The 27273-nt window shown below is 47.8% G+C and overlaps 1 protein-coding gene across 1 annotated transcript in view; it reads right to left on the minus strand.

Annotated features, from left to right (window-relative positions):
* Positions 1-24612, minus strand: part of OCLN (occludin) — a 66753-nt gene extending 42141 nt beyond the window's left edge. The window contains exons 1-2 of the mRNA XM_040341562.1: positions 24505-24612; positions 10808-10880 (exon numbers count right to left, since the gene is read on the minus strand). Of these exons, the coding sequence (XP_040197496.1) occupies positions 10808-10857 (50 nt within the window). The 5' untranslated portion in view covers positions 10858-10880; positions 24505-24612. The remainder of the gene's footprint in view (positions 1-10807; positions 10881-24504) is intronic.
* Between the last annotated feature and the right edge of the window lie 2661 nt (positions 24613-27273).

The following is a 27273-nucleotide window of genomic DNA, read 5'->3' on the forward strand; positions in this document are numbered from 1 at the left end:
CTCTTGAATAAACTTGAGAACTCATAACTGACAGGCGACCATCAATCAGTCTTTCAGCAATCGTGTTTCCTTCGATGAAGTTCAAGGCCTCTCCTGAGATACCAGCCTCATGCACGGTGCTCTCCAAGACAGGTGCTTCATCGGGTGGCTTCCTCCCTCAGGATGGACAGCACAGGACCACTCTGCAATTGTAGACCCAGTCTGACTACCAGGCTTACATAGTAGATCACAACCCCGGACCAACGTGGTCCTGAAGCCAGGAACACTTAAACACGCACCCCCGGCCACAAGGGATGACAGACCAGCGATCGACGACCAGAAACTATTGACGTCTGCCCCTTAAGTACTCTCCCCCAGCATGCACAGCGAGGCGATCAACCCTCACTGATGGGTGTTTTTCCTCAGCAGCCAAATACACCCTGGCTCGACTGCTGCCACCCTCAGGCCTGGGGTGGGACCAACACCCCAGACAACAACAGTGGTCACTCACAGTACAGCCATGGCTGGAACAGAGGCCCAAATTTGGTAAAACAATACAGTCAGAGGTAGTTAAATCTCTGACAACCCTCTAAATTGAAGGCAGTGCCAGCTATGAAAGTAGCAGGCTGCTACATATACAAAAGAAGATTATTATAGGTAAACTTTGGAATAAGCGAATATTGTCTAAAAATACAATAGGCATGTGCATGCTTCCTTGAATCATGGTATGCTTTGTCTATTTCTTCCAGGTCTGTTTAGTAACCCAATCTGAAACTCGGAGGAGCTTCCTTTAATAAAGACCAGTTCCTGACATTCGCTCTGTGTTCAGACTGACTGGTCTTGTATCCTCCCCCTCTGTAGTTTTTTGCAGGCAGCATGTAGCGTCTAACTTCACACAGTATTGCGAGGCTTTATCCTTGGTGTGGAGTGCCGTGCTCGCCCCCTCCCTTGGACTACGGGAAAGTCAGGACGCCCACTAACACAGCTCCCGACTCTCATGTAGTCCAAAGGAGGGGGAGAGCACGACACTCCACACCAGGGAGAAAGCCTTGCATTACTGTGTGGAGTTACAGACAGAAGAACAGGAAGTGAGGATTTCTCAGAAGAAATGACATTTAAAAGCAAAAATCGAAGAATGAGGTAAGTGAAGGAGGACTGCACCAAAAGGTAAAAGGAAGCTATAAAAAAAGAGAAAAAATAAATAAATAAAAAAAAAAGTACCTTTACAACCCCTTTAAGAGCCATGGAAGAGCCGTCGCTTCCGCCCTGCAATTGTATGGAGCCGAGTGGGGGCCATATTCCCTTCACTCAGCTCCAAACCTGACACGGAAGAGGACGAAATTGCCTCCGCTGCTGCCGGTGGCTCCCATAAGTGGCGGAGGACACCCGCCACCGATAAAAGTGATCTTGGGGCGAATCCACCACAGAGACCACTTTTATCTAAAAGCAGACCGCCCACTGAAAAAGGGGATATCGGGGTTATGGCAGCTAGCTGCTGCCATAACAATGATATTCCACTTTAAATTACCACTGTATGAAGGCAGCAGGCTGTCCATAAGTGGTTTAAAGGGTCACTAAAGGAAAAAATTTTATCAGCTATATAGCTTCCTTTACCTCATTGCAGTGCAGTTTTCATTTCCTGCTTCTTCGTTTTTCCTCTGAATTCTGAGTTCTGTCTTCTCATTTCTCTCCACTTCCTAGTTGTGTAGATAAGAAAATGATCACTGAGCGAGGAGTTCTCAGTGTGGTCAGTAACGTGCTCGTTCCCTCTGCTTAGACTACAGGTCTGCGTGAGAACGTTGTGCACGTCTCTGTAGACTAGAAGAAGCTGTGAGATCGTGGGTGTGTCTAACACCCCAGCACCTCCTCTCTATCTGAAAGATTTGTTTCAGGCTCTGCCCTGCCTGGATCCCGCCCCCTTTGCTAAGAGGAAAACTTCACTAAAGACACTGACTTTCCAAGCAGCTGCTGAGGGAGGACAAACGTTGCAGAAAAGCCCCCCCAAAAAAATGGGAAATCTTTCACTCGGTTTCATCATCAGATACAATATCATTGCAATATAAAACTTATTATCAAATTTATGTTGCTGGTTTTTCTCCCTATGCAATAATGTATGTGCCTCCTAATCCCATCCCATCCCTCTCTCACCTCAATATGACCTCCATCCATCCGTTCATCCCATCCCTCTCTCACCTCAATATGACCTCCATCCATCCATCCATCCGTTCATCCCATCCCTCTCTCACCTCAATATGACCTAGATCCATCCATCCGTCCGTTCATCCTATCCCTCTCTCACCTCAATATGACCTAGATCCATCCATCCGTCCGTTCATCCCATCCCTCTCTCACCTCAATATGACCTAGATCCATCCATCCATCCGTTCATCCCATCCCTCTCTCACCTCAATATGACCTCCATCCATCCATCCGTTCATCCCATCCCTCTCTCACCTCAATATGACCTCCATCCATCCATCCGTTCATCCCATCCCTCTCTCACCTCAATATGACCTCCATCCATCCATCCATCCGTTCATCCCATCCCTCTCTCACCTCAATATGACCTAGATCCATCCATCCGTCCGTTCATCCTATCCCTCTCTCACCTCAATATGACCTAGATCCATCCATCCGTCCGTTCATCCCATCCCTCTCTCACCTCAATATGACCTAGATCCATCCATCCATCCGTTCATCCCATCCCTCTCTCACCTCAATATTACCTCCATCCATCCATCCGTTCATCCCATCCCTCTCTCACCTCAATATGACCTCCATCCATCCATCCGTTCATCCCATCCCTCTCTCACCTCAATATGACCTCCATCCATCCATCCATCCGTTCATCCCATCCCTCTCTCACCTCAATATGACCTAGATCCATCCATCCGTCCGTTCATCCTATCCCTCTCTCACCTCAATATGACCTAGATCCATCCATCCGTCCGTTCATCCCATCCCTCTCTCACCTCAATATGACCTAGATCCATCCATCCATCCGTTCATCCTATCCCTCTCTCACCTCAATATGACCTAGATCCATCCATCCGTTCATCCCATCCCTCTCTCACCTCAATATTACCTCCATCCATCCATCCATCCCATCCCTCTCTCACCTCAATATTACCTCCATCCATCCATCCGTTCATCCCATCCCTCTCTCACCTCAATATGACCTCCATCCATCCATCCGTTCATCCCATCCCTCTCTCACCTCAATATGACCTCCATCCATCCATCCATCCGTTCATCCCATCCCTCTCTCACCTCAATATGACCTAGATCCATCCATCCGTTCATCCTATCCCTCTCTCACCTCAATATGACCTAGATCCATCCATCCGTCCGTTCATCCCATCCCTCTCTCACCTCAATATGACCTAGATCCATCCATCCGTCCGTTCATCCTATCCCTCTCTCACCTCAATATGACCTAGATCCATCCATCCATCCGTTCATCCCATCCCTCTCTCACCTCAATATGACCTAGATCCATCCATCCATCCGTTCATCCCATCCCTCTCTCACCTCAATATGACCTCCATCCATCCATCCATCCGTTCATCCCATCCCTCTCTCACCTCAATATGACCTAGATCCATCCATCCGTTCATCCCATCCCTCTCTCACCTCAATATGACCTAGATCCATCCATCCATTCATCCCATCCCTCTCTCACCTCAATATGACCTAGATCCATCCATCCATCCGTTCATCCCATCCATCTCTCACCTCAATATGACCTCCATCCATCCATCCGTTCATCCCATCCCTCTCTCACCTCAATATGACCTAGATCCATCCATCCGTTCATCCCATCCCTCTCTCACCTCAATATGACCTAGATCCATCCATCCATTCATCCCATCCCTCTCTCACCTCAATATGACCTAGATCCATCCATCCATCCGTTCATCCCATCCCTCTCTCACCTCAATATGACCTCCATCCATCCATCTGTTCATCCCATCCCTCTCTCACCTCAATATGACCTAGCTCCATCCATCCGTCCGTTCATCCTATCCCTCTCTCACCTCAATATGACCTCCATCCATCCATCCCATCCCTCTCTCACCTCAATATGACCTCCATCCATCCATCCGTTCATCCCATCCCTCTCTCACCTCAATATGACCTCCATCCATCCGTCCGTTCATCCCATCCCTCTCTCACCTCAATATGACCTAGATCCATCCATCCATCCGTTCATCCCATCCATCTCTCACCTCAATATGACCTCCATCCATCCATCCGTTCATCCCATCCCTCTCTCACCTCAATATGACCTAGATCCATCCATCCATCCGTTCATCCCATCCCTCTCTCACCTCAATATGACCTAGATCCATCCATCCATCCATTCATCCCATCCATCTCTCACCTCAATATGACCTCCATCCATCCATCCGTTTATCCCATCCCTCTCTCACCTCAATATGACCTAGATCCATCCATCCATTCATCCCATCCCTCTCTCACCTCAATATGACCTAGATCCATCCATCCGTTCATCCCATCCCTCTCTCACCTCAATATGACCTAGATCCATCCATCCATCCGTTCATCCCATCCATCTCTCACCTCAATATGACCTCCATCCATCCATCCATCCGTTCATCCCATCCCTCTCTCACCTCAATATGACCTAGATCCATCCATCCATCCGTTCATCCCATCCATCTCTCACCTCAATATGACCTAGATCCATCCATCCGTTCATCCCATCCCTCTCTCACCTCAATATGACCTAGATCCATCCATCCGTTCATCCCATCCCTCTCTCACCTCAATATGACCTCCATCCATCCATCCCATCCCTCTCTCACCTCAATATGACCTACATCCACATGTGCGAAAGTGATTTGATGAATGGATGGATGGATATAGGACAGTCTGATCCGTGCATCAAATCACTTTTGCACGTATCAGACTGTCCTCTATCCATCCATCCATTCATCAAATCCCTTTAGCTCTAATCATTCTGACCTACATCCATCCATTCATCAAATCCCTTTAGCTCTAATCATTCTGACCTACATCCATCCATTCATTCATCAAATCCCTTTAGCGCGTATTAAACTCTCCTCTATTTATCCATCCATTCATCAAATAACTTTGGCTGTTATGAGTTTGTTCTACATTCATCCATCCATTCATCAAATCCCTTTCACATGTAATAAACTGTCCTATATCCATCCATCCATTCATCAAATCTCTTTCGCACGCATAAGACTGTCCTATATCCATCCATTCATCAAATCCCTTTCGCTTTTATCAGTCTGACCTACATCTATCCATTCATCAAATCACTCTCTCAATTCAGTCTGACCTACGTCCATCCATCCGTTCATCAAATCTCTATCGCACGTGTGGATGTAGGTCAGACTGAGCTGTGAGAGGAATTTGATGAATGGATGGATGGATAGAGGAGACTGATACGTACGAAAGGGATTTGATGAATGGATGGATGTAGTTCAGACCAATAAGAGCAAAAGGGATTTGATGAATGGATGGATAAATAGAGGACAGTTTAATACGTGTGAAAGGGATTTGATGAATGGATGGATGGATATTAGGACAGTCTGATAACAGCGAAAGGGATTTGATGAACGGATCAGACTGTCCTATATACATCCATCCATCAAATCCCTTTCGCTCTTATCAGTCTGACCTACATCCAGAGACAGCGGACATGGTACAGGAGGTGGAGGACAGAGACAGCGGACTTGGTACAGGAGGTGGAGGACAGAGACAGCGGACAAGGTACAGGAGGTGGAGGACAGAGACAGCGGACATGGTACAGGAGGTGGAGGACAGGGACTGCGGACATGGTACAGGAGGTGGAGGACAGAGACAGCGGACATGGTACTGGAGGTGGAGGACAGGGACAGCGGACATGGTACAGGAGGTGGAGGACAGAGACAGCGGACAAGGTACAGGAGGTGGAGGACAGAGACAGCGGACAAGGTACAGGAGGTGGAGGACAGAGACAGCGGACATGGTACAGGAGGTGGAGGACAGGGACTGCGGACTTGGTACAGGAGGTGGAGGACAGAGACAGCGGACATGGTACAGGAGGTGGAGGACAGAGACAGCGGACATGGTACTGGAGGGGGAGGACAGAGACAGCGGACATGATAAGGAGGGGGAGGACAGAGACAGCGGACATGGCACAGGAGGTGGAGGACAGGGACAGCGGACATAGTACAGGAGGTGGAGGACAGAGACAGCGGACATGGTACAGGAGGTGGAGGACAGAGACAGCGGACATGGTACAGGAGGTGGAGGACAGAGACAGCGGACATGGTACTGGAGGTGGAGGACAGGGACAGCGGACATGGTACAGGAGGTGGAGGACAGGGACAGCGGACATGATACAGGAGGTGGAGGACAGGGACAGCGGACATGATACAGGAGGTGGAGGACAGAGACAGCGGACATGATACAGGAGGTGGAGGACAGAGACAGCGGACATGGTACAGGAGGTGGAGGACAGAGACAGCGGACATGGTACAGGAGGTGGAGGACAGAGACAGCGGACATGGTACAGGAGGTGGAGGACAGAGACAGCGGACATGGTACAGGAGGTGGAGGACAGGGACAGCGGACTTGGTACAGGAGGTGGAGGACAGAGACAGCGGACATGATACAGGAGGTGGAGGACAGAGACAGCAGACATGGTACAGGAGGTGGAGGACAGAGACAGCAGACATGGTACAGGAGGTGGAGGACAGAGACAGCGGACATGGTACTGGAGGTGGAGGACAGAGACAGCGGACATGGTACAGGAGGTGGAGGACAGAGACAGCGGACATGGTACTGGAGGTGGAGGACAGAGACTGCGGACATGGTACAGGAGGTGGAGGACAGGGACAGCGGACATGATAAGGAGGTGGAGGACAGGGACAGCGGACATGATAAGGAGGGGGAGGACAGAGACAGCGGACATGGTACAGGAGGTGGAGGACAGAGACAGCGGACATGGTACTGGAGGTGGAGGACAGAGACAGCGGACATGGTACTGGAGGTGGAGGACAGGGACAGCGGACTTGGTACAGGAGGTGGAGGACAGAGACTGCGGACATGGTACTGGAGGTGGAGGACAGAGACAGCGGACATGGTACAGGAGGTGGAGGACAGAGACTGCGGACATGGTACAGGAGGTGGAGGACAGAGACAGCGGACAAGGTACAGGAGGTGGAGGACAGAGACAGCGGACATGGTACAGGAGGTGGAGGACAGAGACTGCGGACATGGTACAGGAGGTGGAGGACAGAGACAGCGGACAAGGTACAGGAGGTGGAGGACAGAGACAGCGGACATGGTACAGGAGGTGGAGGACAGAGACTGCGGACATGGTACAGGAGGTGGAGGACAGAGACTGCGGACATGGTACAGGAGGTGGAGGACAGAGACAGCGGACAAGGTACAGGAGGTGGAGGACAGAGACAGCGGACATGGTACAGGAGGTGGAGGACAGAGACTGCGGACGTGGTACAGGAGGGGGAGGACAGGGACTGCGGACATGGTACAGGAGGTGGAGGACAGAGACAGCGGACAAGGTACAGGAGGTGGAGGACAGAGACTGCGGACATGGTACAGGAGGTGGAGGACAGAGACAGCGGACAAGGTACAGGAGGTGGAGGACAGGGACTGCGGACATGGTACAGGAGGTGGAGGACAGAGACAGCGGACATGGTACAGGAGGTGGAGGACAGAGACAGCGGACATGGTACAGGAGGTGGAGGACAGAGACTGCGGACATGGTACAGGAGGTGGAGGACAGAGACAGCGGACATGGTACAGGAGGTGGAGGACAGAGACAGCGGACATGGTACTGGAGGTGGAGGACAGAGACAGCGGACATGGTACAGGAGGTGGAGGACAGAGACAGCGGACATGGTACAGGAGGTGGAGGACAGAGACAGCGGACATGATAAGGAGGGGGAGGACAGGGACAGCGGACATGGTACAGGAGGTGGAGGACAGGGACAGCGGACATGATAAGGAGGTGGAGGACAGGGACAGCGGACATGATAAGGAGGGGGAGGACAGAGACAGCGGACATGGTACAGGAGGGGAGGACAGAGACAGCGAACATGGTACAGGAGGTGGAGGACAGGGACAGCGGACATGGTACCGGAGGTGGAGGACAGAGACAGCGGACAAGGTACAGGAGGTGGAGGACAGAGACAGCGGACAAGGTACAGGAGGTGGAGGACAGGGACTGCGGACTTGGTAGTGACAGCCAGGCAGACTGGTATTGTTGGTAATGACAGCCAGGCAGACTGGTATTGTTGGTAATGACAGCCAGGCAGATTGGTATTGTTAGTAGTGACAGCCAGGCAGACTGGTATTTTTGGTAATGACAGCCAGGCAGATTGGTATTGTTTGCAGTGACAGCCAGGCAGACTGGTATTGTTGGTAATGACAGCCAGGCAGACTGGTATTGTTAGCAGTGACAGCCAGGCAGACTGGTATTTTTGGTAATGACAGCCAGGCAGACTGGTATTGTTAGCAGTGACAGCCAGGCAGACTGGTATTTTTGGTAATGACAGCCAGGCAGACTGGTATTGTAAGCAGTGACAGCCAGGCAGACTGGTATTGTTGGTAATGACAGCCAGGCAGATTGGTATTGTTCGTAGTGACAGCCAGGCAGACTGGTACTTTTGGTAATGACAGCCAGGCAGATTGGTATTGTTCGCAGTGACAGCCAGGCAGATTGGTATTGTTAGTAGTGACAGCCAGGCAGACTGGTATTGTTTGTGGGTAATGACAGCCAGGGAGACTGGTATTGTTTGTGGGTAATGACAGGCAGACTGGTATTGTTATGCAGCACATAAAAGAGCTGGATCACCTGCATGTAACACAGACACCATTCTGTAAACTTGGAGGAAGGTTAGTGGGCTGGAGGAGGCGGGAATATGTGTGGGAGGAGGGAGGAGAATCGAATGTGTATAGGCAGAGAGGCGGGAATATGTGTGGGAGGAGGGAGGAGATACTAATGTGTATAGGCAGAGGGGCGGGAAGGGGTGTATACTGGGGGTGGTTTGGGCGGAGTGCTGCTAAAGTGTGCATGAGAACTTTGCTCGTTCTCATCCACACTTGGAAACTAAAAAATCGCTTCTGCACATGCGCGAACCGCTAAGCCTAATGGGAACTGTAGTTCCCATTAGGCGGTGATGTTTAGAACAAGAACGCGCACCGCAAAACCAGCATGTCAGGAGAAAGAAAACTCAGGACGGACGGAAGATACAATGAATGTCCTTTTAAACAGGTACAGCAAGATTTTAAACAATAATTATGACGTTTTTCGTTCACATATGTGTGAAGACTATATTTTAAACCAATAAAATTTTTTCCTTTAGTGACTCTTTAAGTGATTGTAAACAATCACCTTGTAAAACAACCCATTCCGTTTTAAACTGAAATCAAAAAAAAAAAAAAAGACAAAACATTTGTGTATAGATCTAAAAAAACAAAACACAAACAAACAAACTATAGCTTTTTTTGTTACAGGTGATCACATTCCCTCTGTTCTCGGCTTCATAAGAGCTGGAGGAGAAGCAGCAGCAGTACACTGAACTCTACAGTGAATGAATGTGCAGAGTGGGTATGTCAAGACAAGTCTAATCATTGGAGGAGGGCAGGTCGAGTTCCCAGCATAGCTAGAGAACTGACCACGGCTGTGCTCCCCTGCTTAGTTTCTAATAGGAAAGCAGAGGGACTAGCAGAACACCAGGGATTTCACACAAAGGAAGCAATATAAATAGCACAGGATACTTTTCCATACAAGTACATGGTACAGTAGCCACATATCAGGAATATGAAATGCTGGGGTAACAAACAATTTAAGTCACAGGTGTCAAACTTAAGGCCTGCGGGCCGAATCCGGCCCTCCAGGTCATTTCATGTGGCCCAATGCTTTTAAGTAATGCATCTAGCTTCTTCCCAGCAGCAGCATAAGGAAAGGGGGGTGCACTGTGATGTAAGGGAGAGTGGGGGACTCAACTTCTGATGGTGGGGTGCCTCTTGACATCTAATGTAAGGGGAGGGGATGCGCTGGACATCTAATATTAGATACAACCGGCCCTTTTGAGGACAATCATAATGCTGATACAGCCCACAATGAAATTAAGTTTGACAACCCTGCTTAAATGATTAAACTGCCCTAATTTACAGACCCATCCCTGTTATTTAAAAGAACCAAACGATACAATGGTTTTTATTTTGTTTATTTCAGCACTAAGCAATGTTGTGATAAACTTGGCAGGCTGCTTTTTTGTTTTGTTTTTTTGACAGCCGTCAGCTGTGAGCAGAGAACTCTGCACTGAATCATAAAAATGCTGGATTAAGATCATGAAGGATGTTGAATCGAGATAGCAATTTGTTAATGATTAATCGTGCAGCTCTATACATTATACAATATTCTGTTGCAACGTTCCTTTAGCTTTACTAAAACCATAGAATATGGAGGTCAAACTCAAACATTTTCAAATTGTATGCAATCAGGCAGGCACTTGCACTACATAGTTGAAGGTACCGGTAAATCAAAAAGGAAATTGAATAAGAAAATTGTATAATGTGTGGCCAGCTTAACCCTTTAAATATAACAAGCATGTAAAACCAAGCTTTGGAGATGGAAGAGATCTTTCTTTGCCAGCAGAAGCATTCTAAATCCTTCTACTGGCTAATCAACTTACAAGTGTACATAAAAGTTAGACACTATCACCCGCTTATCACATAAGCTCAGTGTAACAGGCGGCACCTAGTTTACATTTCTTATCAAATGTTTATTTGATATTAAATAAAGACAGATACGTACTACTCATCGGGCCTGTACGGAGGAGGACTTTCAAATGGCTTGGAAAACATTTTTGATGCTGGTCAGAAGGAACCTAGAAAAAAGGGAAAAGGAAAAATGTGGATTAACGAGCGTGTTCTGTCCAGATCAGCTACTCTGAACTTTAATATACTAAATCCTACAAAGCACACAAATGACAGTTCTGTAAGTATAGATCTGAAAACATCCTTTTTGTATAATAGTAGGTATAAACATAAGAAACAAAGATGCATTATTCAGTAATCACAGTCACCAATTCCCTGTGTCCTGTGCCACACTGCAGAAGACAATGGACTTACTATTAATGGAAGATCACAAAGGCATATATTACAAAAACTGCTCACTAGTTATCTAGTGTAATGAGCGGTTTGTGAATAGGTAGCACTGGGAAAATGGACACAATAGAGTCCATCAGCAGCTACTTGTGATGTTGAAATTCCTCTATCCTCTAAATTACACACTGCCGTCACAAAGGATTAAAAGGTATACAATTTGGAAGAGCACATCCTTTGAAAATTATGTTTTTCAAGTCAATTTCCTGTTGGGTGCACGGAGACAATTATGATTCTACCACGTTTGTGAACATAAGCAGCACACACATATAGATGTCTTTCCAGAAAAATTGTAAGGCAATGAGTAACAAAAACTATTTTATCACAGATGCACTCTTCATTGTATAGATCATAAAAAACAAAGTCCTGCTACCTATAAAAAGACAAAATGTACAAAAACACATTCCAATCCAAAAAGGTATGACTAGTAATTTCCGTACGCAAACATTTAGGCAACATCCTATGTCTGGCCATACTTCATCTTCACAAAACCAAAACAAACCCCAGGAACAGAGTACCCAACGCAGCTGAAAACACTAATGCCGCGTACACACGATCGGACATTCCGACATCAAAACCGTGGATTTTTTCCGGCGGAATGTTCGCTCATACTTGTGATGCATACACACGGTCACACAAATGTTGTTGGAAATTCCGAACGTCAACAACACTACGACGAGCCGAGAACAATGAAGTTCAATGATTCCGAGCGTGCGTCAAATTTATTCCGCGCATTCTTAGGATTTTTGTGCGTCAGAATTGGCTACAGATAATCGGAATTTCCAACAAGAACTTTTTTTTTTACAACAAACAAAAAATTCCGACAGCAAATGTCCGATGGAGCATACACACGGTCGGATTTTCCGACAACAAGCTCACATCTAACATTTGTTGTCGGAAATGCCGACCGTGTGTATGCAGCTTAAGGCTGGATTCACACCTATGCATTTTTAGTGCTTTCTGCATTTCGCACTATAGAATGTGTTCCATAGGAAACCATGGTAAATATTCTGTAAAGAATGAAAAAAAAAAAAAAAACACTAAAACTGCATAGGTGTATGTATGTATGTATGTATGTATGTATGTATGTATGTATGTATGTATGTATGTATGTATGTATGTATGTATGTATGTATGTATGTATGTATGTATATATATATGTATATATATATATATATATATATATATATATATATATATATATATATATATATATATATATATATATATATATATATATATATATATATATATATATATATATATATACACACATACACACACATACACACATACATACATACATATACACACACACACTCTAAACTTGGTCTGCACAGACATGTGTTACATGGCCCGTTTTAGACTTGCTTCTACAACGTGGTAGACATCTCTGGAGATATTCTCCCCAAACAAGCCTGCCTCAAGCACAACTTGAATGAAGGGTTCTATACATTCATGTACAATCGTTTTGTTTTTCTTTATACTTAAAAACACAAGATAGTACAGCGCTATAAAATAAATGACCACCAAAAAAAGTTCAAATGCAAACTAATAAGGTGAAATACTAAATGGCAACAACAAAACTTGAAAAATTGTTGAGTAGAAAATTGTACACATGTAGTCCAAAACACAAAAATAAAAAAACATCCAAGTGTGTGAAACAGTTCAGAAGTATTCTTCATAAGTGAATATCATATATAACAAAAAAGTAGGAAATCATCCACCAGAAAGAGCACCGGATAAGTGAGAATGTATTCTCCTTACCAAAAGGAAAGACCGGATTTGCAGCGGTCTTATGAAGCCCAGGGATGTTTATGACTGGAAAAATCCAAAGGACTGGTTCCGGATCATAAGTACTCCAACAATCACAAAACGATATGACCACCTGGTATAATGTGGGGTCATCATCTGGTGACTGAGGTTCAGATACTCGAAAAAGTGTGGCTGGGGTGGGCCGGCACCTCCGGATCTGTCTCATGTGTCCATTAGAGGTCTTTCCTTTTGGTAAGGAGAATACATTCTCACTTATCCGGTGCTCTTTCTGGTGGAGGATTTCCTACTTTTTTTGTTATATATGATATTCACTTATGAAGAATACTTCTGAACTGTTTCACACACTTGGAAGTTTTTGCCGGGTCTTGAATAGAAATATGCCGGAAAGTGCCAGTCCCGCGCGCATGCGCGGGAGTAACATCGCCGATTCGAAGCGATGATACCCAGAAGTAACCTCGGGGAGCGATGGCTGCGGCTGGAGGGGAAGACGAGGACGGCTTCGATCTAAGGCAAGTAATACACAATGAGCTAGTATGCTAGTCATACTAGCTCATTATGCCCTTGTCACAGTTTTTTTTTTGGGTGTACAACCGCTTTAAATGTAACCATATTGCTACACTTAGAGGCTCCTCTTTTTAATACTCAGTTGTGACATGACGCTACTCTTATATCAAGACATCGCTTGTATATCAAGGCAAAATTAAAACATTTTGCTTGTCTTGCAAAGTGCTCTCAAACCAAGGTTTTACTGTACATGTATATGAAAAGTTGTCTTTATTGTACCTGTGCAACACCTTTAAATAAAAAAAAAATAAAAAAAAGAAGACAAGGAACCCTACAAGGGGTTTACTGATATTACAAAAAGCACCCCCCCCCCCCAATCTGACCTAAACCTCAATTCCACGATTAGAAGTGTTGGCAATTCAGCACACAAGAAGCCTCTGGATCTGAGGCCATATCTGAATTTCCTTCATCCACCTCGTGACTCCCTTTCAGACAATGGCTCTGCTGACTGTAACACAGGGGAACAAGTGCAGCGGGGAAAGCTCACATGTTTGAGGTTGTTTTTCTACAGGAACAGACCAGGAATCCTGCTGTGCATCACAGCCAAATCAGTCGGAGCAAAGTATGCATAATACAGGGAGGAAGCAGGAGAGGCCTGTTCACAGGGAGTTTCCTCACATCAAATACATTTTTGGGCTTATTTACAAAGCTTCATGTGACCTAACCTTCTCCTCCTTGCAAATATTAGCCTCAAATGAAAGAACAGATTGTAGCTTAATAAACTAAAGCAATCTAAAAAAATAAAAAGCTTGATTTGTAAAATTTTCTATACAACATCCTTTAGATTTACCAAAACGATACGATCAGAGGAAAAACCTAAACTATTCATGGAATTCGTATCTAGCAATACAAAGCTTTTATAATCACAATCCAAAACCCGAGTGCCAAAAAGCACACAGAGCTCAAACCCAGTCTGGATTAGTCTTAAGTAAGGCACAGTTAATTTAACCACTTCGTTACTGGCCCATAGTCAAATGACGTCCTGTTTTTAAAGATGGATATCTCAGTAACGGCAGCAGCTGCTGCCACAACTGAGGTATCCATCTTTAGTGCCGACGGTCCTGTACACGATAACGGCAGTCTCCGCGGCGAATTCGCTGCGAGATCGCCGTTATCGGTGGCGGGAGAGGGCCCCCCCCCCCTCCCGCCGCTGTCCCGCGCCCTCCGCCGCTTACCGGAGCCGTCGGTAGCGGCGGAGGAGATCGCGACCATCCGGCAGCTGAGCGGGGACGAGACTGAAGGAAAAATCTCCTTCGCCCGTCCCCCATAGCTCTGCTGGGCGGAAGTGACGTCAAAACGTCAGTCCCGCCCAGCCTCTTAAAGAGACATTTTTTTTTTTTGTCATTTGAAAAAATTACATTTCCAAATTTTTTTTTTTTTTTTGCATTTAAGCCCAAATATGAGATCTGAGGTCTTTTTGACCCCAGATCTCATATTTAAGAGGACCTGTCATGCTTTTTTCTATTACAAGGGATGTTTACATTCCTTGTAATAGGGATAAAAGTGATAATTTTTTTATTTTTTTTTATTTCAGTGTTAAAAATTGTAAAATAATTAAAAATAAATGCGAAAAGCAAAAAAAAATTTTTTTAAAGCGCCCCGTCCCGACGAGCTCGCGCGTAGAAGCGAACGTATACGCGAGTAGCGCCGACATATGAAAACGGTATTCAAACCACACAAGTGAGGTATCGCCGCGATCGTTAGAGCGAGAGCAATAATTTTAGCCTTAGGCCTACTCTGTAACTCAAAAAATGCAGCCTGTAGAATTTTTTAAACGTCGCCTATCAAGATTTTTAAGGGTAAAAGTTTGACGCCATGCCACGAGCGGGCGCAATTTTTAAGCGTGACATGTTGGGTATCATTTTACTCGGCGTAACATTATCTTTCACAATATATAAAAAAATTGGGCCAAATTTATTGTTGTGTTATTTTTTAAATTTAAAAAAGTGAATTTTTTCCAAAAAAAGTGCGCTTGTAAGACCGCTGCGCAAATACGGTGTGACAAAAAGTATTGCAATGACTGCCATTTTATTCTCTAGGGTGTTAGAAAAAAATATATATATAATGTTTGGGGGTTTTAAGTAATTTTCTAGCAAAAAAAACTGTTTTAGTCTCGTAAACACTGAATCTGAAAAACAGGCTCGGTAACGAAGTGGAACAAAAAAACAAAAAAAAAAAAAAAAAAAAAAACACCCCACACCAAACACAAATAACTGTTTTTCTAAAAATCTGATACAACATAAATCAAAATAATCAATGCACACGAGTAGCCAAGAACTAGACAAAGACGAACGCTAAGGCCGAGTATGTGGCTATGTGCTGAGCTGCCTGCGCTGGGGGGAATTCCATCTATACAAGGAAGGGGGAGCAAGCCACCATAGTGTAGTATCATTAGTAAAAACACAAATTTCTTCTCACAAGGTGTGTGACATGACACACATGGGAGCTGCCATGATGGACATCAAATGACCATTATGGCGTCCACAGGCCCTGGCCAGAGGCATGAATGTAAACAAGAACAACAGGATCCCAGAAGCCAACACTGACCATCTCTACTCACTTTGAGGAATTTGCTGAAAATTTGCTCTATTCAGAAAATCTTTAATAAACACCAGAGTATTTTTGATACGATCCCAAATTGGCTTGTTGGATTCCTGAGCGCACTTGAGTTGTTTTTCAGGAAAGCCAAGAGGTGCAAGAACACGATAGCCCCCAACAAAGTATCAAAACCAGGATGGGTTCCAAGATGCCATTTGCTTACTTTTATGGCACTTAAAGCGGGGTTCCACCCACAATTAGCATTTTTTAAAAGCATGTCCTTTCATCGTGTGTTTTTATATTATAAATCCGATCGCTTACTATTTTACAATCCACCGCCGCTCCTCATAGTTATTCAAAAAATAACCGTTGTCATTTTGCTTGTGGGCATTGTGAAGCCTACAGGCACTTACTTCCTGGAACTCTTGGATGGGGAGTGATAATTGGGTAGCGCACTGCATCCTGGGAAAGGACGACACACATTTCCCAGAAGCATTAGAGGGAGATGATGTCAGGATCCTAGGTGATTCCAAAGGCAGATTTCATGGGACCGCATAGCAACAGGCATTTCCATGTGAGAATTTTTTTTTTTTTTTTTTTTAGGTCTAATGAGAACAATAATGAAAAAAACATTTTGGGATGGAAACTCCACTTTAAGGGTCGTAAGTGAGATTGCTTGACATGTCCCCTTATCAAGCATGACCAGTAGACTTAAGGATCGCTCTGGTCACACTTTCTATATATTAACATGTTCTTTGACCCATGTAGTTTACTGCCTACAATGTGTGTCTTTCCCCTTCTTTGTTTGTTTTACTACAAAAACTTTTGGCAGGGCCATGTCACCTATGAGGCCAATTGAGGTGGCTGCCTCAAGCGGCACTTAAGGAAGCACAGTAAGGCCCCACGCACACGAGACGCCGGTGCAATCTCTGCTGAACACGTGTTTTAAGAAACGGCTGTTTTACCGCGATTAACTACATTTGCGTCTATAAGGCTCCATTTAGACCTCCGCGACAAGATACGCCACGTACGCGGCGTATTTTGCCGCGAGTGTGTAATTTTTTATTTTTTTTTTACAAAGCCTTGCCATTGCTTTGTATGGCCGAATGCCAATGCCGCCTGAAAAAAATGGTCTTGGACTTTTTTTTCAGGCGGCAGGTGTACGGCGTCTATGAGATGTGAACCATCTCCATAGACAGCAATGGGAATTCTCCCCTCTAGCGGCACAAGCGTCTGGCGTTTTGTCGCCTAGATGTGAATGGGCTCTAAGTGTTTATAGAAGAAACATCAGAAGACTCTCCCTAAGCTCAAAAAACAGTATTATTTATCCATTTCAGCCATCGTGTGAGACCAGAGTGAGTAGCAGCTGAGAGAGCAGCAGTGTACTTGTATTTAGCGGGTCACCTGCCACAAGTGGTAAATTGTCCACAAGTTGTGGATTGTCCACAATGCAAGCAATTACTGTTATATATATATATATATATATATATATATATATATATATATATATATATATATATATATATACCATCATTTTTGAGATTTCTAATGTAAAAAAAAAGTCACCTTTAAAAAAGAAAAACGTGGCAAAAGCGCCGGTACCGTGTTAAGCCGCGTTTTGCGTCTAAACCCATTTCTTGGCTTCTGGAAAAATTAGGTTAAAACGCAACTGCCTAAAAACGTTTAAAAACTAGACTGTGTGCATGGACACATAGGATAACATTGAATGTGTTCAGGGGGAGTTAAAAAAAAAAAAAAGTCTCCAACTGCCTCTGAACGCGGGTTTAACAGCATCTCGTGTGCATGGGGCCTAAGGTGCGGCGCGGAGGGCAGATTGTCCATGCCAGTCACTTCATCCTCTGTCATTTGTGCTGGTTGAGGTGACCAGAGTTGGCAGAAGCGCGACAAGCTATTTTTTTTAGCTTTGTCGTCGCCTTTTAACAGCAGCCATTTACTACACACTCATTTACTTTCTACCAAATTTAAAAATAGTATTGGAAAATAATCAAAGCCAATGCATCACTAGTCTAAAGGGATTTCTCAATTATATGAATTGCCTGGTCACTCAAAATAGGCAAACAAGTGAAAATGCTGGCGGTAGATTAAAATGCTCAACAGAACACGACGAAACCAAATAACCAAACTGCCACGTGAACAGCCAGGAAACTCTTCACAACAGTTTCCCTGATATTCCTGCTTAGACTGGAAAACCAGCTTTAATTAGAACAGGAATGGCATAAACAGGGCCACGTGCTGCCAAGGTGGAGCCAACACTTATTAAATTAGATTCTTTGACACTAATAAAAATACACGTCAGTGAAAGGCCCTAGTAAAAGTAAGGCTGTCCATTTACCAGGGTTTCCTATGGAACACATCCTGTAGTGTAAATCTGCAAAATGCAAAAAGCACAAAAAAAACGGCATAGGTGTGAATTAGGCCTAAAGCTGGATACACACTACAATTTTCTTAAAAATAAATAAAAAGAAATCTTTAAAAATGTACAAAAAACATTTAATATGAATTTAAACCTAAACACTTAATTTTATGCAATCAGGCAAGCCCCTGCACTACATAGTTGAAGGTGAATCTAAAAAGGAAATCAAAACAACAAAAGTTGTATAGTGTGTATCCAGCTCAAAGTGATACAAGCGGTCCTCATTGGACAGATTGCTAGCAGCAGGAGCTATTGGCTCCCGCTGCTGTTAATCAAATCCAGTGACATGGGAGCAGGGGAACAAGCCCGCATGGGTGCCCCCATGAAAAGCTGCTTGTCATGGGGGCACCTGATGAAGGGGAGGAGCAAGAAGCATCTTGGGGCACCCCAGAAGAGGAGGATCGGGCTGTTCTGTGCAAAACCCTTGCACAAAAGCAGGCAAGTATGACATGTTTGCTATTTTTATTAAAGTGGTTGTAAACCTCACTTTTTGACTTTTACCTACAGGTAAGCCTATAATAAGGCTTACCTGTAGGTATAAAGAATATCTCCTAAACCTGCACGGTTTAGGAGATATTCCCCTCGCAATGCGCCGCTGACTGCAGCGGCGCATGCGCAGGGGGGATCCTCGGCTAAAGGGCCGGCCGCCGCCGGCCCTTGCTGGAATCAAATCTCTTGCGCGGGAGTGACGACATCGACGCTCCAGCCAATCACAGCGCTGGAGCGGCGATACCCAGAAGACACGCTGGGGCAAGATGACATCTCGCTCATGCGGTGCATACTAGCTCATTATGGCTTTTACTTTTCAGGTGTAAAAAAAAAAAAATATGCAGGTTTACAACCGCTTTAAAAAAGCAAACCTTTACAATGACTTTAGGTTTAGACTAAACTGTAGCTCCTCTGAAAAGCGATCTGTATTGCTGAACGTGCCCTTATTGGGCGTTTCCAACAGCTTTGCCACTCTTTTTGATGGGCCATCAGGACTGGCTCCCAATCAGGTAATCGCTATGACAGCCCGTCGCTGCAATCATATGATCAGAAAGCTGCTCTGCCTTCCAGTATTAAAGCCCACCGAAAGGGTTGCTGGGAAGCGACAGGAAGGGGCGCACGTCCACCTGCTGTATACGACTATTTTCAGGAATAATCTTGGAAAGGAATATTAACAATATATAAAAATCAGACTATAGAAACTCTGGCGTCCTCTAACATAAGGAATCAGCGGACACAGGCAAGGGTGCCCCCTCCGACACAGGCAAGGGTGCCCCCTCCGACACAGGCAAGGGTGCCCCCTCCGACACAGGCAAGGGTGCCCCCTCCGACACAGGCAAGGGTGCCCCCTCCGACACAGGCAAGGGTGCCCCCTCCGACACAGGCAAGGGTGCCCCCTCCGACACAGGCAAGGGTGCCCCCTCCGACACAGGCAAGGGTGCCCCTCCGACACAGTCGGTTTCTCAGAGTTAGAGACCAGCTCTTCCATGTGGTCCTGGCCTCAGTATGCTTATTCACACTACAAAAACAAACCAGACCAAGGGGGTGCCTGGGCACGGTTAGAACCGCCAGTGTAAGGGCACCCTTAAAAGTAGTTCTAAAAGGCTCAAAGTTTTTTTTTTTAACCTATGCTGCTGTCAAACACAACCAGTGAGCCAATGAGGAGAGAAGAGGGGTTGGGACCGAGCCAATGAGGAGAGAGATGGGGTGGGGCAGAGCCAATGCTCTGTAAAAGGACACTCAGGGCAGAGGCTTGGGAGCGAGCCTGCTTGGGTGCCCTAACAGCAAGATGCTTGCTCTGGGGGCACTCGACAGGAGGGATGGGCCAGGAGCTCCAGCGGGGGACCCAAGAAGAGGAGGGTGTGGAGTTGCTCTGTGCAAAACCACTGCAGAGCAGGTATGACATTTGTTATTAAAATAAAATAGCCTTTTATGTCATTTTAAGCTAACCGCACATGGATCGAAACTCTGCCAATTCAGAAGGAACTGGACGAATGTCGATCCATGGCAGGCTGGTTGGACACTAGTTGATCTACATTGTGTACAACCAGCTTGTCAGGGTTTTTCCCAAATGATTAATGGCTATAGCTGGCAAAACTGATGATAATGCATAATGTATCAGCTGCCTTAGGGTTCCATGGAACCTTAGTTGAGTAAGACAATCAATAGCAGCGTCCTCCTTGTGTACACAATAAGCAAGCAGAACAACAGAGGACTGCCTAAAAATTTCCTTCTAAAGAGTGAAATTCCTTCCAAAAATGGTCTCCGCACTCCCCACAAGTAACCAAATCTCAACCGAGCCCAATGGTGGCACTGGATGGCAGTGAGAGACCTCTGACCACACAGTTCTAGGAGACAAAAGGAAACGGAGGAATACTTTGTTTCTAAGCAGTGTGACACTGACAGGTGACCTTCCTCGGGCCGATCACAAATACACTGATAGATGTCCAGCTAGGTCACCTTCTATAAAGTCCACCATAGGGGAACCCAGGATTCCATCCACAAAACAGTACACAGAGGGGTCACTGATCATCAGGCCAGGCTGAGGAGGTACAAGTGTTATGAGTGGGGACAGGCGGGGGGAGACACATTACAGAGGACAGGTGAGGGGGGGGGGGGAGAGACACATTACAGAGGACAGGTGAGGGGGGGGGAGAGACACATTACAGAGGACAGGTGAGGGGGGGGGGAGAAGACACATTACAGAGGACAGGTGAGGGGGGGGGGGAGAAGACACATTACAGAGGACAGGTGAGGGGGGGGGGGGGAGAAGACACATTACAGAGGACAGGTGAGGGGGGGGGGAGAAGACACATTACAGAGGACAGGTGAGGGGGGGGGAGAAGACACATTACAGAGGACAGGTGAGGGGGGGGGGGAGAAGACACATTACAGAGGACAGGTGAGGGGGGAGAAGACACATTACAGAGGACAGGTGAGGGGGGGGGGAGAAGACACATTACAGAGGACAGGTGAGGGGGGGGGGAGAAGACACATTACAGAGGACAGGTGAGGGGGGGGGGGGAGAAGACACATTACAGAGGACAGGTGAGGGGGGGGGGAGAAGACACATTACAGAGGACAGGTGAGGGGGGGGGGGAGAAGACACATTACAGAGGACAGGTGAGGGGGGGGGGAGAAGACACATTACAGAGGACAGGTGAGGGGGGGGGGGAAGACACATTACAGAGGACAGGTGAGGGGGGGGGAAGACACATTACAGAGGACAGGTGAGGGGGGGGGAGAGACACATTACAGAGGACAGGTGAGGGGGGGGGAGAGACACATTACAGAGGACAGGTGAGGGGGGGGGGAGAGACACTACAGAGGACAGGTGAGGGGGGGGAGAGACACATTACAGAGGACAGGTGAGGGGGGGGGGGGAGAGACACATTACAGAGGACAGGTGAGGGGGGGGGGAGAGACACATTACAGAGGACAGGTGAGGGGGGGAGAAGACACATTACAGAGGACAGGTGAGGGGGGGGAGAGACACATTACAGAGGACAGGTGAGGGGGGGGGGAGAGACACATTACAGAGGACAGGTGAGGGGGGGGAGAGACACATTACAGAGGACAGGTGAGGGGGGGGGGGAGAGACACATTACAGAGGACAGGTGAGGGGGGGGGGAGAGACACATTACAGAGGACAGGTGAGGGGGGGGGGAGAGACACATTACAGAGGACAGGTGAGGGGGGGAGAAGACACATTACAGAGGACAGGTGAGGGGGGGGGAGAAGACACATTACAGAGGACAGGTGAGGGGGGGAGAAGACACATTACAGAGGACAGGTGAGGGGGGGGGAGAAGACACATTACAGAGGACAGGTGAGGGGGGGAGAAGACACATTACAGAGGACAGGTGAGGGGGGGGGAGAAGACACATTACAGAGGACAGGTGAGGGGGGGGGGAGAGACACATTACAGAGGACAGGTGAGGGGGGGGGAGAGACACATTACAGAGGACAGGTGAGGGGGGGGGAGAGACACATTACAGAGGACAGGTGAGGGGGGGGGGGAGAGACACATTACAGAGGACAGGTGAGGGGGGGGGGGGAGAGACACATTACAGAGGACAGGTGAGGGGGGGAGAAGACACATTACAGAGGACAGGTGAGGGGGGGGGAGAAGACACATTACAGAGGACAGGTGAGGGGGGGAGAAGACACATTACAGAGGACAGGTGAGGGGGGAGAAGACACATTACAGAGGACAGGTGAGGGGGGGAGAAGACACATTACAGAGGACAGGTGAGGGGGGGAGAAGACACATTACAGAGGACAGGTGAGGGGGGGAGAAGACACATTACAGAGGACAGGTGAGGGGGGGAGAAGACACATTACAGAGGACAGGTGAGGGGGGGGGGGGGGAAGACACATTTCAGAGGACAGGTGAGGGGGGGGAGACACATTACAGAGGACAGGTGAGGGGGGGGGGGAGAGACACATTACAGAGGACAGGTGAGGGGGGGGGGGAGAGACACATTACAGAGGACAGGTGAGGGGGGGGGGAGAGACACATTACAGAGGACAGGTGAGGGGGGGGGGAGAGACACATTACAGAGGACAGGTGAGGGGGGGAGAAGACACATTACAGAGGACAGGTGAGGGGGGGAGAAGACACATTACAGAGGACAGGTGAGGGGGGGAGAAGACACATTACAGAGGACAGGTGAGGGGGGGGGGAAGACACATTTCAGAGGACAGGTGAGGGGGGGGGGAAGACACATTTCAGAGGACAGGTGAGGGGGGGGGAGACACATTACAGAGGACAGGTGAGGGGGGGGGAGAGACACATTACAGAGGACAGGTGAGGGGGGGGGGGAGAGACACATTACAGAGGACAGGTGAGGGGGGGGGGAGAGACACATTACAGAGGACAGGTGAGGGGGGGGGAGAGACACATTACAGAGGACAGGTGAGGGGGGGGAGAGACACATTACAGAGGACAGGTGAGGGGGGGGGACACATTACAGAGGACAGGTGAGGGGGGGAGACACATTACAGAGGACAGGTGAGGGGGGGAGACACATTACAGAGGACAGGTGAGGGGGGGAGCACAGATTACAAGGGAGGACAGGTGAGGGGGGAGGGAGGACAGATTATGGCAGAGGACAGGTGAGGGGGGGGGCAGATTATGGCAGAGGACAGGTGAGGGGGAGATACGGGAAGACAGGTGAGGGGGGGACAGAAATGTAGGACAGGTGGGGGGGGAACAAAAATGGAGAGGGACAGGTGAGGGAACTGTAGGGACAGGTGAGGGGGGGAGACACATTACAGAGGACAGGTGAGGGGGGGGGAGAGAGACACATTACAGAGGACAGGTGAGGGGGGGGGAGAGAGACACATTACAGAGGACAGGTGAGGGGGGGAGACACAGATTACAAGGGAGGACAGGTAAGGGGAGACACAGATTACGAGGGAGGACAGGTAAGGGGAGACACAGATTACGAGGGAGGACAGGTAAGGGGGAGATACGGGAAGACAGGTGAGGGGGGGGGGGGACAGAAATGTAGGACAGGTGGGGGAACAAAAATGGAGGGGAACAAAAATGGAGGGGAACAGGTGAGGGAACTGTAGGGACAGGTAAGGAGTAAGTACAGGAGGGGGGGGGGAGACACAGATTACAAGGGAGGACAGGTAAGGGGAGACACAGATTACAAGGGAGGACAGGTAAGGGGAGACACAGATTACGAGGGAGGACAGGTAAGGGGAGACACATTACGAGGGAGGACAGGTGAGGGAGGGGAGGACAGGTGAGGGAGGGGAGGACAGGTGAGGGGGAGGGAAGGGGGAGATACGGGGAGACAGGTGAGGGGGGGACAGAAATGTAGGTCAGGTGAGGGAACAAAAATGGAGGGGACAGGTAAGGCGTAAGTACAGGAGAGGACAGGTAAAGGGGAGATACGGGAGGACAGATTATGGCGGAGGACAGGTAAGAGGGCACAGAAATGTATTACAGGTGGGGGGAACAAAAATGGAGGAGGACAGGTGAGGGAACTGTAGGTACAGGTAAGGAGTAAGTACAGGAGAGGACAGGTACTCACCCGTGTGCTCCTGATACTCTGCAGAGCAGACAATACAACTCCTGTTCGTGTTCCCCAAACAACAGCCAGTCCGGTCTGGGCAGGACGAGCTCTCAGGATTGCAGCGCCCCTAAGCCCCGCCCCTTTCCTCGCTTCCCCTCCTCCACTCCCCCGGGGATCAGGGCGTGGCCCAGCAGGCAGCACACCTGAAACTGGGAAGAGAAGATCGGGTTTCAGTGTTGTCAGTGAGCTGTAATCCGAGCCCGCTGTGTGCTGCACTGTGCACATACACTGTACGGGGATCGGTCTATTATTGCTCAATGTGTGCTGATCTTTGATCTCCTATAGAGCAATCATTGGGAAAGGTGACATGTGATGATCTCTGGGTGAATTTACCTAATGATAACATTCTGTACAGGAATTTCACTTTTATTGTCTCCAGACTTTTCACTTCTAGGGCCACATCCACATCAGATATTAAACAGATATACAAAAGTAAGTAACTTATACATAAATCTGCAGCCAGAATGTGAAATAGAATCAGTGGGGCTGGATGGTGTATTCCCCCCCCCCCCCCCTGCGCATGTGTCCCCATCAGAGCCCCCCCCCCCCCATATTTGTGTCCCCATCAGTGCCCCCCTGTACATTTATGTCCCCATAAGAGTCCCCACCCCCCTGCACACTTATGTCCCCATCAAAGCCCCCCTGTACATTTGTGTCCCCTTCAAAACCCTGCCTGCATACTTGTGTCCTCCACATCAGAACCCCCCGTGCGCATTTGTGTCCCTACCAGAGTTCCCCTCTCACATTTGTGTCCCCAAACCCCCCTCCGCATACCTGTGTCCCCATCAAAGCCCCCCTGTACATTTGTGTCCCCATCAAAGCCCCCCTGTACATTTGTGTCCCCATCAAAGCCCCCCTGTACATTTGTGTCCCCATCAAAGCCGCCCTGTACATTTGTGTCCCCATCAAAGCCGCCCTGTACATTTGTGTCCCCATCAAAGCCGCCCTGTACATTTGTGTCCCCATCAAAGCCCCCCTGTACATTTGTGTCCCCATCAAAGCCCCCCTGTACATTTGTGTCCCCATCAAAGCCGCCCTGTACATTTGTGTCCCCATCAAAGCCCCCCTGTACATTTGTGTCCCCATCAAAGCCCCCCTGTACATTTGTGTCCCCATCAAAGCCCCCCTGTACATTTGTGTCCCCATCAAAGCACCTCCCTGCACACTTGTGTCCTCATCAGAGCCCCCAATATACATTTGTATCCCCATCAGAGCCGCCCTTGCACACTTATGTCCCCATCAGAGCCCCCCCACTGCACACTTATGTCCCCATCAGAGCCCCCCACCGCAGATTTGTGTCCCCCCATCAGAGCACCTTCATGCACACTTGTGGCCTCATCAGAGCCCCCCCTGTACATTTATGTCCCCATCAGAGCCCCCCACTGCACACTTGTGTCCTCATCAGAGCCCCTTTGTACATTTGTGTCCCCATCAGAGTCCCCCTGCACACTTATGTCCCCATCAGAGCCCCCCACCGCACACTTGTGTCCCCATCAAAGCCCAGTCTGCACACTTGTGTCCTCCACATCAGAGCCCCCCCCTGCACATTTGTGTCCCTACCAGAGTCTCCAAACCCCCCTCTGCATACCTGGGTCCCCATCAGAGCCCCCCCCTGCGCATTTGTGTCCTCATCAGAGCCCCCCCCTGCACATTTGTGTCCTCATCAGAGCCCCCCTGCACATTTGTGTCCTCATCAGAGCCCCCCCCTGCACATTTGTGTCCTCATCAGAGCCCCCCTGCACATTTGTGTCCTCATCAGAGCCCCCCCCCTGCACATTTGTGTCCTCATCAGAGCCCCCCCCCTGCACATTTGTGTCCTCATCAGAGCCCCCCCCTGCACATTTGTGTCCCCATCAGAGCCCCCCTGTACATTTATGTCCCTACCAGAGCTACAAGTTCCATGAGCCATTGCAAGACCTGGACAATCACAGGCATGACTCCTAGAGGCAGAGGCATGATGGGATTTGTAGTTTCACCACAGCTGGAGGACTGCGGTTGCCCACCCCTGAGTTAGAGGGATGAGACAAACCGTTTTTTTTTTCCCCTTCATTTTTCATTTTCAGAATATACAGAAAAATAAGCAAAAAAATCCAAATCTGACTTCTGGAAATAACAGAAAAAAAATCGCATCACTGACTCAAGGATGTATACATCAGAAAAGTATGACAGCCTCAGTTAGGAAATATTTTCAGTAATTCACATTGTAGCGTAAGTAGCCAGTATAGAAACCAGCCTTCCCTGTTTCGGGTAGAAAAGAGTTCATTCTTGTCTGGCCACTCCGTTTACAGGTTCCACAGAGACAGCCTGACTTCCCACGAGACAAACCATTTACCACTGACCGGGCTGCTTACAATGGTCAGCTTTTGTTCATTTATATTAGGGCTTGTTCAGAAGCACAACCAGGGGGACCAACAAAATGATACCCCGTCTTATTCGGCAGGCAGTACTGCTGAACATGACCCATTCAAGCATCTCAACCGCCCTGCAACTGCATGCAATGTGTACAGTTGTGGCATTAAAATAGGCAGGGAAAATACAACATATCGCCTTCCAGCCACCTGTCAACCGCCCTCTAAAAAGCAATCCACATCAGATCATTTTTCAGGGGGTGGCAAGGGGTGCTGCACGCCTGAGCAAGCCCTAAAACCTTCATCCCAAAAAAATACAAATATTAAAGAATGTTAGCCGGAGTTCAGCTTTAAATTGTTAGTCACTTAAAGTGGTAGT

Source organism: Rana temporaria, chromosome 1, assembly GCF_905171775.1.
Source record: "Rana temporaria chromosome 1, aRanTem1.1, whole genome shotgun sequence".
NCBI classification, from domain to species: Eukaryota; Metazoa; Chordata; class Amphibia; order Anura; family Ranidae; genus Rana; species Rana temporaria.